The 11,882-nt window shown below is 40.9% G+C and overlaps 1 protein-coding gene across 5 annotated transcripts; it reads left to right on the top strand.

Moving 5' to 3' along the window:
* On the top strand, positions 594 to 6,444 carry LOC8076785. 5 transcript variants are annotated; one of them, XM_021461622.1, is made up of 16 exons: positions 596 to 1,190; positions 1,702 to 2,034; positions 2,180 to 2,863; positions 2,981 to 3,133; positions 3,231 to 3,576; positions 3,657 to 3,746; positions 3,858 to 4,000; positions 4,116 to 4,209; positions 4,322 to 4,437; positions 4,521 to 4,655; positions 4,739 to 4,870; positions 4,954 to 5,141; positions 5,215 to 5,398; positions 5,482 to 5,592; positions 5,669 to 5,980; positions 6,063 to 6,444. In XM_021461622.1, the coding sequence occupies exons 2-16, from the start codon at positions 1,705 to 1,707 to the stop codon at positions 6,171 to 6,173; spliced, it is 3,129 nt and encodes a 1,042-aa protein (XP_021317297.1). In that variant the 5' UTR covers positions 596 to 1,190; positions 1,702 to 1,704; the 3' UTR covers positions 6,174 to 6,444. The 5 variants fall into 5 exon arrangements, with proteins under 5 accessions (XP_002450520.2, XP_021317300.1, XP_021317298.1 ...); XM_021461621.1 differs by having other exon boundaries at positions 4,298 to 4,437; XM_021461625.1 differs by lacking the exon at positions 4,521 to 4,655 and having other exon boundaries at positions 595 to 1,190; positions 4,298 to 4,437.

Raw genomic sequence — 11,882 nt, 5'->3', positions numbered from 1 at the left:
ATATATATATATATATATATATATATATATATATATATATATATATATATATATATATATATATATATATACCGGGAGTAGTTACTCCCGTCTTCAATAAACCATGTTACATATGTGTTCATACTAATTTATCAGTTTGAGTATGTTTATATACTCAACGTGATTTTTTTTTTCAAAAGAGACCATACTTTTTAATATCTTACGAAAATGCCACTGCAGTACTATATAAAATAAGTATAACAATATACTTCAAGTATACTTGCATACTTGATATACATACTACCCTAGATGATTTAGTATGATCATATACTACGTCTACATATACTTTGTCGGACCATATATGTCGTAAATCTAGAGATACACACATGGGAGTACATATATATATATATATATATATATATATATATATATATATATATATATATATATATATATATATATAGCTGGCTACAAAATATTTTATTTTGTAGCCGGGTCGCTGCGGCGCGCGGGCTGATCAGGTCAGATGCGTAGTAGATCCTAATTCACCGTCCCCTTCAGGCTTCAAGGCTTCAATCAAGCATCCTCATTCACTGCTCGTAAAAAAAAATCCTCATTCACCGTAATCCCCCCACACCCGACGCACGCGGCCTTCCCTCCCCCGCACCTGACGCACACCGCCCTCCCGCACCCGACGCACGCCGCCCTCCGCCGGCACCTGCGTGGTCCGACGCACGCTGCCCTCCCCTGGCACCTGCGCGTCGCTCCTCTTCCCTCGGCACCCGCGCCTCGCCCCCCGCCCCTGCCGCCTTTTCCCTCGCCCTCGCTCCTGCCATTGAAGATCTGCCGATGCCCAGCTACAATCCGAGATCACAGAATATGATTCGGCTGCTTCTCCGTATCAATGCTCGATTGATCCAAGAACGTAGGGATATCCCCCAAATTTCGTTGCAGCTTCCTCTATACTGCAGCCCCCTACCACAACATCCTGATAAATGCAGTCCGCTGCTCTTCTTGGCTGCTGGAGAGTCCCCAATCCTCCATCGGAAGTGGCTGCCGGAGAGGTCCAATCCTCCGTCAGAAGTGGCTACTGGAGACGCCCCAAACATCCACGCCAGGAAGCTGCCTCGGGTCTCTGCTGGCTGCTGTGAAGTTGCCTGCTCGTATCTACTCTGCAGATCCCATCAGGCCAGCAGAGACAGGCTACGGAGGTGATTTATCCTTATCAATGTGTTAATTTTACACTATACATACCTGTTCACTGATGCCCACTGCAACTTTTACCTCCGTGAACAATTCTTAGTCCCTGTTTACCAATGCTTATTGTTAGTCTGAGAACAAAGCGGGCTGCAAAAACATTAGTAATTCCTGTGCCTGCTTTCAACTAAATTGTATGGATCATTCTAGCTAGTTTAAGTAGTAATTTTATGTTCCTGTTCATGGTAAATTTGATCATTCTAACTAATTTTTACCGTTAGTTTTACTACTTCAGTACCTATATTCACTGTCCACATGTCTCATAAATATACTGCAAGTTCTTGTAACTCTTGTCATTGTAAAAATATTTATCGTAAATATTACTGTAAGTTCTCGTAACCATTCTTAGTGCAAAATCCCATAAACAATTCTCAGTACAAATTATCGTAAATATTTATTACTGCAACATATTCATACTATTTGTCGTAAATATGCTTACCACATGAGTTCCTGATTCTTTCATAGGAAATGAGGCCTCCTAAATTTGTTCAGGGTAGATTGAAATCATTCACCCTGCACACCACACAGGAGGATTTCAACATTGATATAAGTGACGTCACTGGTGTATCTCAGACACTACCAGCTCAACCAGTTCATCAGCAGCCACCACATTGTCCAGGACCGTCGTCACGCCCTCGTTCAGAGGAGGACGATGATGATGACGATTTCATGCAACCCCCAACTAGGCACCCAGTAATGAACAATAATCAACGTCGTACTACAAAAGTTGTTGTCAATGCACGCAGAGATGGGAAAGTGCAGAAGAAAAATGCCTCTCGCATAGATCCACCTACAAAGGTATACTATTGCGACTAAACTATTATTATTATTATTATTCCAAACAGTATCATTACATTCTTACCATAATGGTTTCTTATTTTCACTCTTATTATTTAGCACTTATTTTCAACAATTACATAAGTCATTTGTATTCTTTCTACAGCCTAAACAGCAAAAGCTTACCAAATATCTTCATGCACCAACTGTTCGATGTGCACCTTCAATTTTTAACTCATTTATTGATCTCCTCACCATGAGTCAGCGTACTAGAATCAATAATATGAACTTTGGTGGCCTCCTCCAGATCCGAGCAGACAAGCTAGTTAGCAGAGAAATGTTGAGGTATCTGTATGACAGGCTAGATCCTGTAACTATGATGTTGGTTCTTGGTAAAGATAGGGTTATACATATCAACCCTTTTGTCGTTAAGCAAACGTTTGGCATTCCGGACAGTGGTGAAGAATTATCTTTACACACAAACCAGGAAGCATGCAAGGCCTTGTCTGATTTCAAGGATTTTATTGGTTTACAAGAAGCTGAGGATGTGCACACAAAGTATCTACAAGAGATCTGGGAGGCCGACATTGAGCTAGACTCCAGGATGCTTGACGACAACATGTGCATTAAAATTTTCTTCATGATCGCTTCTAACAAGCTGTTGTTTCCTTCCTCGGACAACAACATCAGGGCGAAAGATGTTTATTTGGCTAGGAATTTGTCTCGACTACCCACTATGAACTGGTGCAAGGCTGTTACCGATGAAATCCAAGAAGCTGCACGCACGTGGCGTCTTGATAGAACAACTAAAGTTTCGCCTTCAATTACAGGATGCGCGTTTTTTCTGTTGGTCAGTTTCCCACTTATCATACATAATATGCCTTCAAATATTATGATATAGCTGAATAGTTAGCCACATATTTTATATTAAACTTATTCTCCATTATTCCCATTTTTCTTGGTGCAGATAGTGTATTTGGATAATTTACGCTGCAAACACCAGATCAATCACAAGGACATTCCCCGTGCCAAGTACTTCAATCAAGATTTGATTAAAAAAATAATTGCTGCTGACAAGACAAAGGACGACCAAGGAAAGGTCACATTTGGGCGATTACCGGTGAGACATAGTAACTATTGTCCCCCATTTTTAAAGGCAGTCCTCTGTGTCAATGCCTATTTACTACCACTTACCTAATTCCATTTTGTGTGAGCAGCTTAGGGACATCAGTGATACTGTTTACCATATGCCTCATCATTCTATTCTAGAAAAGCCAGCAAACATTCAACCTGTGTCTGCTATACAGTTCCCTAGCATTCTTTCAGAACTAGTTGGAGTAGTCAATGTGACAGTTGCCAAGCCAAAGAGGAAGCCGTTAGTGCAAGCTTTCACAGAATTTGACATCAAATCAAAAAAGGCAACAACTTACTTAAACAGGGGACAACTAATGCTACAAACCTCACATGACCAGCTCATTGCAAAGGTGCGGTCAATTTTGGAGAACCAAAGTTGTGAGAATAACAGCATAGATCACCAAGCTAAACCAACTGCTCCTACTGCAGGTCCACAAAGCGACCCACTACTTACTCTTTTGTTCAAAAAAATAGTTTATCTGACCCTATTTATTGTTTCATGAATGAAGCTGATGCCAACGATCTTGACATGCATGATATCCATAACGGAGATAACATACAGTCTGAACATGTAACTGAGGCGCCAAATCATTCTAAAGGTAAGAGGAAATCAGATATCTATTGCTAATTGTACTTGTAAATGCCTGTTTCATATCATGAAACATGCAACTGCAGTTATGCTCCACTAATCTATTTTTTATTTATTTCAGGATATGGCACTAACCAACATATAAACCATGAGAGACATGTGCCACTGCAACAGAACAGTCCCACGGAGGCTGCGGCACCACAGCCCATGGATGCCGCAACGAATGCCGGGTCAGAACAGGAATTGGATCATGAACACTCACCGGTTTGATCTCGAGTTACCATATGTCCTATCACATTAAGATTTCAGTATATAGCTACAATATTTACTATACAACTTTCTTGGTCAGTCAATAAACATGTGATTTTTGTATATGCAGGTTCACACGGATGTGACAATTGGCGATGTTGTTCCTCCAATTTTGGGTCAGGCGATGGACCAAGAAGGCACTGGACAAGCATCACACATTGGCAGTATGTGTTTTCTTAAATTTGTTCCATCAAATATTACCATAATACCTATTTATTTAAGCTGCTCGTGCCAATGTCAATATTCATGGAGGAACCTCATCCCTGGATTCTCTAGTTGACCTCATCACTGCATCTGTTATACGGACTGCCCACCGACAAACTACAACAACTGACACGATGACACCAGAGCCTGTTGTGCTTACACACACCCAACATCAGCTTCCTAATGAGGTTCCTTCCACACGATCATTCCCCATATATTGTAATTTTATTAAGTTTCTTACTACAATTTTACTCTTTGGGGATGAGCACAGGTTATACGACCTGACAGCACCACCATTGCTGTTGAGCCCCTCCTACTTGCTGCCCACCCACAAACTATAACAACCGACACGATGACACCAGAGCTTGTTGTGCTTACACAGACCCAACATAAGCTTCCTAATGAGGTGCTTTCCACATGTTCAATCCCCATTTATTGTAATTTTATCAATCTGCTTACTAAAATTTTACGCTTTGGGTATTCACACAGGTTATACAACCTGATAGCACGATTGGTGTTGAGCCCCTCCTACCTGCTGCCCACCCACAAACTACAACAACCGACACGATGACATCAGAGCCTGCTATGCTTACACACACCCAACATCCGCTTCCTAATGAGGTGCCTTCCACACGTTCATTCCCCATTTATTATAATTTTATCATGTTGCTTACTACAATTTTACTCTCTCGGGATGAGCACAGGTTCTACGACCTGATATCACCATTGATGATGAGCCCCTCCTACCTGTTTATCCAAAACCACAACGTCTTACAAGACGCCCATCCAAGTACGTGTCGCCATTCAAAGGTGATCCAATGCGGACACGAGTACCAATGTCAAAGGCACTAGCTGTGAGGAAGAAGTTTCGCCCGAGTCTCAAGAGTTTAAAGTATGGCTTATGACCCCTTCTCAAATTTTGTATCGTCCTACAAGTTACTGACGACCACCTTTTTTCCTACCAGTGAGGTTTTCATTAGTACAGGCTTCATAGATTTCACTGGCAATGAAATATTAGATTCCTTCCCTAACGATCAAGAGCTTTCGACCAAATTTATGTCCTACTTTGTTCAATGCTTGAGCCATGATGAATCAGTCCACATGCCAGATGGTGGTGGCTACAGGGTGTTCCTACCCCACAGGATTGGGGTGAGTCCGCACAAAGAACACCTTTACAACCTTGCCAAAACAATTTTTAGTTTATTACTAATAAGTCTCTACTCTCTTTCTAGGAATACGTCAATATGGAGGATCAGGAGGAATACGAAGAGTGGGAATTTCATAATGCTCTTGAAATTTTAGAGAGTGGCATTGCTTCTATTGACACAACTAATGTTAAGCTAGTAAGTATTACTTCTCATTCCATTAAATGTATAATAATTACAGTTTCCTTACTAATTTGTTTTTGGACATTGGCAGTTCTTTTTGCCGATTATGGAGGAGGACCACTATACTGTTTACTGCATCAACCTTATACATGACCGAATAGATATTCTCGACTCTAGTCCTGATGACCATAGGCTTTACCATGAAGTTGTGGGTAACAGAATTATTCCAAGGCTCAATCTTCTGTTCCAGGAAGCCACAGATGGTAAGCTTAAGTCGTTTACTCGATTCAGGCGACCCATCCTACCTGTCCCAGTGCAGCGCAATGCCACCGACAGTGGATTCTATGCCATCAAGTTCATGGAGTTATGGAATGGTGAATCTTTCCATCTTCCAATCCTCACGGTAAATCCTAACATTGTATTTACTTTCACAACCAAGACTCTGCCTCTGGCAATGTTGCTGATCTCCTTCACTACAAAAACAGGAAAATGCAGCAATGTATAGAGATCAGCTTCTCTACTACGCCATCTATCACGAAATCAACACTGTTGAGAAGCTTCCTGCTGGTCTAGAAGCACTCAAGCCACGACGTTGAAGACCACGTTGGGACCAGTCTCCTTGGGAATGCTAGAATAAATATGGAAGCCTTAGTTACTGTGTTTTTAATTGACCGCTCCTGTTGGTCATCAACGACCCAATTTACCAAATTCAAATTTGAAACTAATTTGTTTTCATAGTTTCACTTCTCATACGGGATTGTTTGTGCGATGACATAATTATTTGTACTCTGAACCTATACTATGGTCTCTTTGTTTCGAAATCTACTATTTTTATTTGGATATTCAACTGTCAATATTATGGTTTAACAATTGTTATTCCATTCTCATAAATCCATTTCCTCAGATCACCAAGTTCTCATAAATATTATTGTGAGTTACGACCAGCGTATTATTCCTTATACAAAATTCTCGTAAATATTTCCAATACAAGTTCCAGAAAATAGTCGTAGTCCAATTCTACCATGTCTTTGTCTTCTGATATTCAGTCTCCTCAGTATGTGGTTCATTGATTATTAAAATATTCTTGTAAATCCGTGAGTTCATAGAACAAAACTCTTGTAAATACTATTGTGATTTCGGCTTCTATACTACTCAAGATACAAAATTCACATAATTATTGAGTCATACTAATGCCATGTTGTAACTTTTACCAAAGTCTTATCAATTATATAGTACATACTTATATCAAGCCTGTCAGTTGGTACGTTCCTTATTCTCCCCAGAATAAATTATTCAAATATTCCAAGATCTACTTAATATGTGACCACATTCAAAATATTTTCAAAGATAAATTCAGATATAAATTCACATAGACCATGTACGCCAAACTCAACCACACAATACTAATATACTATTACCACTTTTCATTGTACTTAATTATTCATACATCATTACAAGTAACGGCATTTTAAACAAAAAATGTTTCTGGGTTTTTGCACTAATCCCACCCATTTCATGCAACTTCATCAAACTCATCCTCCAATTGCCTTTTTGTAGATGGCCTCCCTCTCTTCCGTCCCATTTTACCACGCAAACTACAAGTGCCTCCTCTTTTCTTCGAAGCATTATCTGGGTTTGTAGGACATCCCGTGATATAATGTCCCTTCAATCCACAATGGGAACAATTGCGGGTGCCCCCTGACTTCTTGATACAGGTCTCATCTCTTTGAAGCTTTTTCCCTCCGTGCTTCCTACCCTTTGTCAATGCCTCCCTCGGTGCACACTCTGATATCAGTTCATGATCCAAACCAGTTTCAGTTTCCTCTCCTTCCCCAAATGTAGGAACTTGACGTTCTTCTCTTTCTATATTGGCCGCAACTCCATCATTTCTAGTGTCCCCATTTAATGTTGCTCCAGTATCTCTAGCAATGGATTCACCCCACTTGGCTAATGCCAAGAAATCATCACATCCTCTCTGAACCCCAGTTTTTGTTTTGCGGAGTGCCCTTACCGCCATCATTGCAACTTCTACTAGCTTCTTAGTATTATACCGTTCATCTTCACAGTCTTCTCCCAAATTCACAATATCATTCCTGTCCCAAGTTACCATCATCCTAGGATCTCTGGTGTACCTCTTCTTTATATACTCTGAAGGTATATTTTCAATTTGCAGGTGTGTGAAAGCTTTAATAAGATGAGCACAGAACAACCCTGAAATGATCAATTTTATACTTATAATAAATATGGTTACCACAACATTATAATGATGAAAATATACTAGCCTTACTTTACTAAACCACCATCTTACCTGTATGCTCCCATGTCTTGCACTCGCATGTGTACTTACCTTCTCTCACATTTGCCTGCACTTTGAAAGAATGTTGAAACCATGCATATTGCCAAGACTGATTCGTGTGGGTAACCAGGAAACTATCAATGTTGTCTGGGTCAGGATCAATACGAAATGCGGTACTGTATACATAAGTATCTCTGTATTTTTTGAACACAGCCCTTGTGTACACCCTGCTCAAATGGCCATCAAAGCGTTGCAAGGTCACACGGAAATTATCAGCCTGTTTCATATACAAACACACCAAATAATATTTAGTGAACAGGTAAATATTTACTGTATTTACACAATATTTATATACATATAGAAGTTCATACTGATCCAGTTTTAACAACTGCTTATGATCTTACCTGTGACCAATGTGTTTCTCCTGCAGCCGTGTGATTTGTGTGCTGAATGAACTCAAGCATCTTGCGTGCAAATTTGCTTATGCATGTCATGTGCCCGGTGAAATGCCTACTCTTGAGCATCTTATTCACACTTTCACTTCTTTGTGTAGAAGTCATCCTCCCACAATACAAGGGTTTCAGATAAGCTGCAACCCATAAGTGCCTATTCTGCCAAAGACCCTGAATAGCTTCATCTTCACGTATACCATATTCGTCCACCAAAGCATTCCATGCAGCCTCAAACTCTACAGGTGTAAGCGGGTGATTGATCACAGTGAGCAATTTTATCTTGAGACCCTCATGCAACTTGTATAGTTTCTTCAGCTCGTTTCGATACTTGTTCAGCATGTGCCAACGACACAACCTGTGTTGAGTTTTTCTAAACACCCTACTGATGGCTAAAGCCATGGCCGGATCCTGATCTGTACCACAAAACATGAAGTCAAAAATCACAACATACATTTATGAGAAATAGTAATGAGAATTTACGAGAAGACATAACATTTTTTTCACATAATTACGAGAATTCGCACTACAAAGTATTTATGAGAATTAGCACCAAGACATATTTACGATAATCTGCACCAAGACATATATATATCCCGGGAGTAGTTACTCCCGTCTTTAATAAACTATGTTATGTATGTGTTCATACTAGTTTATCAGTTTGAGTATGTTTATATACTCAATTTAAGATACTTCAAATCTTCGAACGTGATTTTTTTTCAAAAGAGACCATACTTTTTAATATCTTATGAAAATGCCACTGCAGTACTATATAAAATAAGTATAACAATATACTTCAAGTATACTTGCATACTTGATATACATACTACCCTAGATGATTTAGTATGATCATATACAACGTCTACATATACTTCGCTAGACCATATATGTCGTAAATCTAGAGATACACACATGGGAGTAACTACTTCTAGGGAGTAGGGAAAATTTACCATATATATATATATATATATATATATATATATATATATGTATATATATAACCAGTCTAATATATTTGCGGATCCTTGCAATTTGCGAGCAGAGAAGATAAAACCAAAGATTAAAGTTGGCAGTATTGCTTTTAGAAAGGACAAGGACATAACTAGCAAAACCATATATGGGCTTTGATATGTGGCAACTGGCGCATTATTCCTCATTTTCTCTGGCCTGGCCCAAAGTGCATTTCTTAGACTGGTGGGCCAAGTTGTTGGACCGAACAAAAATTAGACTGGTTCACCTCGCCTAATTGCATTTCTCTAGCTTTTTCCCTCTTTCGATTCAACTCACTCCTCTATCTTTTCTTTACTACGCACTCTATCCATAAAAATTGCAATTATTGAAACTAAATTTATATAAAAGGTACAGACATTCATGATACAAGATAAGTACTGTTAGGTTAGTTACAGAATACTACATTTTCATATTAAATTTATTTTAAGACGTAAATGCTAATACTACTCTCTTCATCCCTAAATAAATTAGCTCCTAGAATCTGTACAAATTAAGTTATCTTATAGTCATTCACAAAAGAATACAATTTTTGTTTTTCGAGAAGTCTAACAGTTTTAACTTTAACCACATTTATATAAAAAATATTAACATTTATGATACAAAATAAATATGCTTAGATTAGTTATAGAATATATTTTTATAATAAATTTATTTGAAGATATAAATATTAATACTATTTGTTTACTATCAATTTGGTCAAACTTGAGTTAGTTTGACTAGCACGCATCCTATAAATTATACTCGCTTCATATCTATAAAGAAAGTCGTTTTGGACAGCGACACGATTTCCAAAGCCTAACTTTGACAACAATCTCACTTAGAGATGAGCAACGGGCCGGCCCGACACGGCCCGACACGGGTTCGTGCTAGGCACGGCCCGAAAGGGCACGGGCCCGTATGGCCCGCGTGCCACCGGGCCGTGCCTGCACAGCCCGTCGTGCCTGCTTGACGGCCCAGGCACGGCCCGTGGGCCGATTTTCGTGTCGGGCCGGCCCGAAAGGCACGAGGCCCAATAGTGCTTCGGGGCGGCCCATGGCCCAATATATAAAAAACACCAAATTTAATACAGAATTTAACAAAGCATAAATACATTACATTCAAGTCACATACATTAATACTTCACAATTCACATAACACAATATACTCTCAGATCATATTTTACTTGCCAAAAGTCACAAGTTTTACAAGTCATAGAACCTGATACTTCAAGTTTCACAAATTTCCTGATACCGTGCCGACACCGTGCCTGCTGCTAAAAGCGTGCCGTACCGTGCCGTCCAGCGGGCCGAGGGGTCGGCCCAAGCACGGCCCGCAACATGCTTCGGGCCGGCCCGGGCCCAGTTAGGATCGGGCCGTGCCGTGCTCGGGCCGGGCAAAATGACCGTGCTTTGGGCCGTGCCTTTGGCCCGCGGGCTGCATGCTCAACTTTAATCTCACTCCCAATCTCTCTTGCCTTTATGTTCTCCAACTCAATCAGAGCACAACTCACACACGCCATCTTGTTTTGTTAGAAGAGCACTACTTGGTGGGCTCGTGAATATCATCCCATGGTGTTGGCCGCCAGCACGAGCTCCTTCGTCACACAGTGACGGCCAGTGCAAGGCCGGCGTGAGCTCCTGCGCCATGCAGCACCTGACGCTCGGCGCGAGGCCGCTGCGAGCTCCTCCATGCGGTACTTGGAGGCCGGCACGAGCTCCTCTGCCGTGCACCACCTGATGGCAGACGTCGGCGCGAGCTCCTCCGCGTGGGAGGCCGACGGCGTGAGCCTGCATGGGCACACCGGCGGCGGCGCAGAGCGACACGAGTCAATAAAGGTGAGGAGGTGACACGATTCACAGCTGCTCCTTGGGCTACTGGGCTAGCCAGGCTACAGGAGAACGACTAATTCTTGCGTTTCCACTGAGCCTAGCTAAGGGGCTCTTTCTAAGACCAGTCTCAATGGCCCGTTTCAATGCACTGTTTCCAAAACAAATCTGCTGACAGAGCATCAATGAAACAACCTCCACAATGCATGAGTTTCACACTGATGTTTCCAAAGCTGGGCAAAGCATTTAATTATTGCAAAATGATTGGATCACATGTAAGATGGTGAAACGATTTAGTCCTCAGTGGGGATTTCATCCTGTTGGAAACAACGCCAGCAGAGTTTCACCATGGTGAAACTACTTCCTTCTCTCTCCTCTTCGTTTCATGCAAAAAGTGCAGTTTTGCTGACATGGCGCTCTAATAAATGTGCATGACATCCTGGTGAAACCCCCACTGAGACTGGCCTAAGAGCAAGTATTATAGTAGGCTGTAAGCCAGCTAAATGCTGAGGTGGAGGAGAGAGAAGAGGAGAGAGAGTAAAAGCGGGCTGTAAGCTTACAGCCGGCTCAGACACAAAAACCAAGAAAATCTGTGAGACAGACAAGTGGGCCATGTATTAATAGTGATGAGCTAAGCATTATATGAGTGGGCTGCAAGAAGGCTGTAAAGAAGTCTTACAGCTAGCAGCTGGCTGTATTATAATACTTGCTCTAAGGTCAGTCTCAATGCATAATTTCATGACA

Source organism: Sorghum bicolor, chromosome 5, assembly GCF_000003195.3.
Source record: "Sorghum bicolor cultivar BTx623 chromosome 5, Sorghum_bicolor_NCBIv3, whole genome shotgun sequence".
Classification (NCBI taxonomy): domain Eukaryota; kingdom Viridiplantae; phylum Streptophyta; class Magnoliopsida; order Poales; family Poaceae; genus Sorghum; species Sorghum bicolor.
Note: the sequence above shows the minus strand (reverse complement) of the source record. Positions and strands in the feature narration are given on the sequence as shown.

Coding starts and splice junctions, on each gene's coding strand:
- LOC8076785 (XM_021461621.1), top strand. CDS start 1,705: ATGAGGCCTCCTAAATTTGTTCAGGGTAGATTGAAATCATTCACCCTG. Junction 2,864..2,980: donor GATGCGCGTTTTTTCTGTTG/GTCAGTTTCCCA, acceptor TTCTTGGTGCAG/ATAGTGTATTTGGATAATTT. Junction 3,134..3,230: donor TCACATTTGGGCGATTACCG/GTGAGACATAGT, acceptor TTGTGTGAGCAG/CTTAGGGACATCAGTGATAC.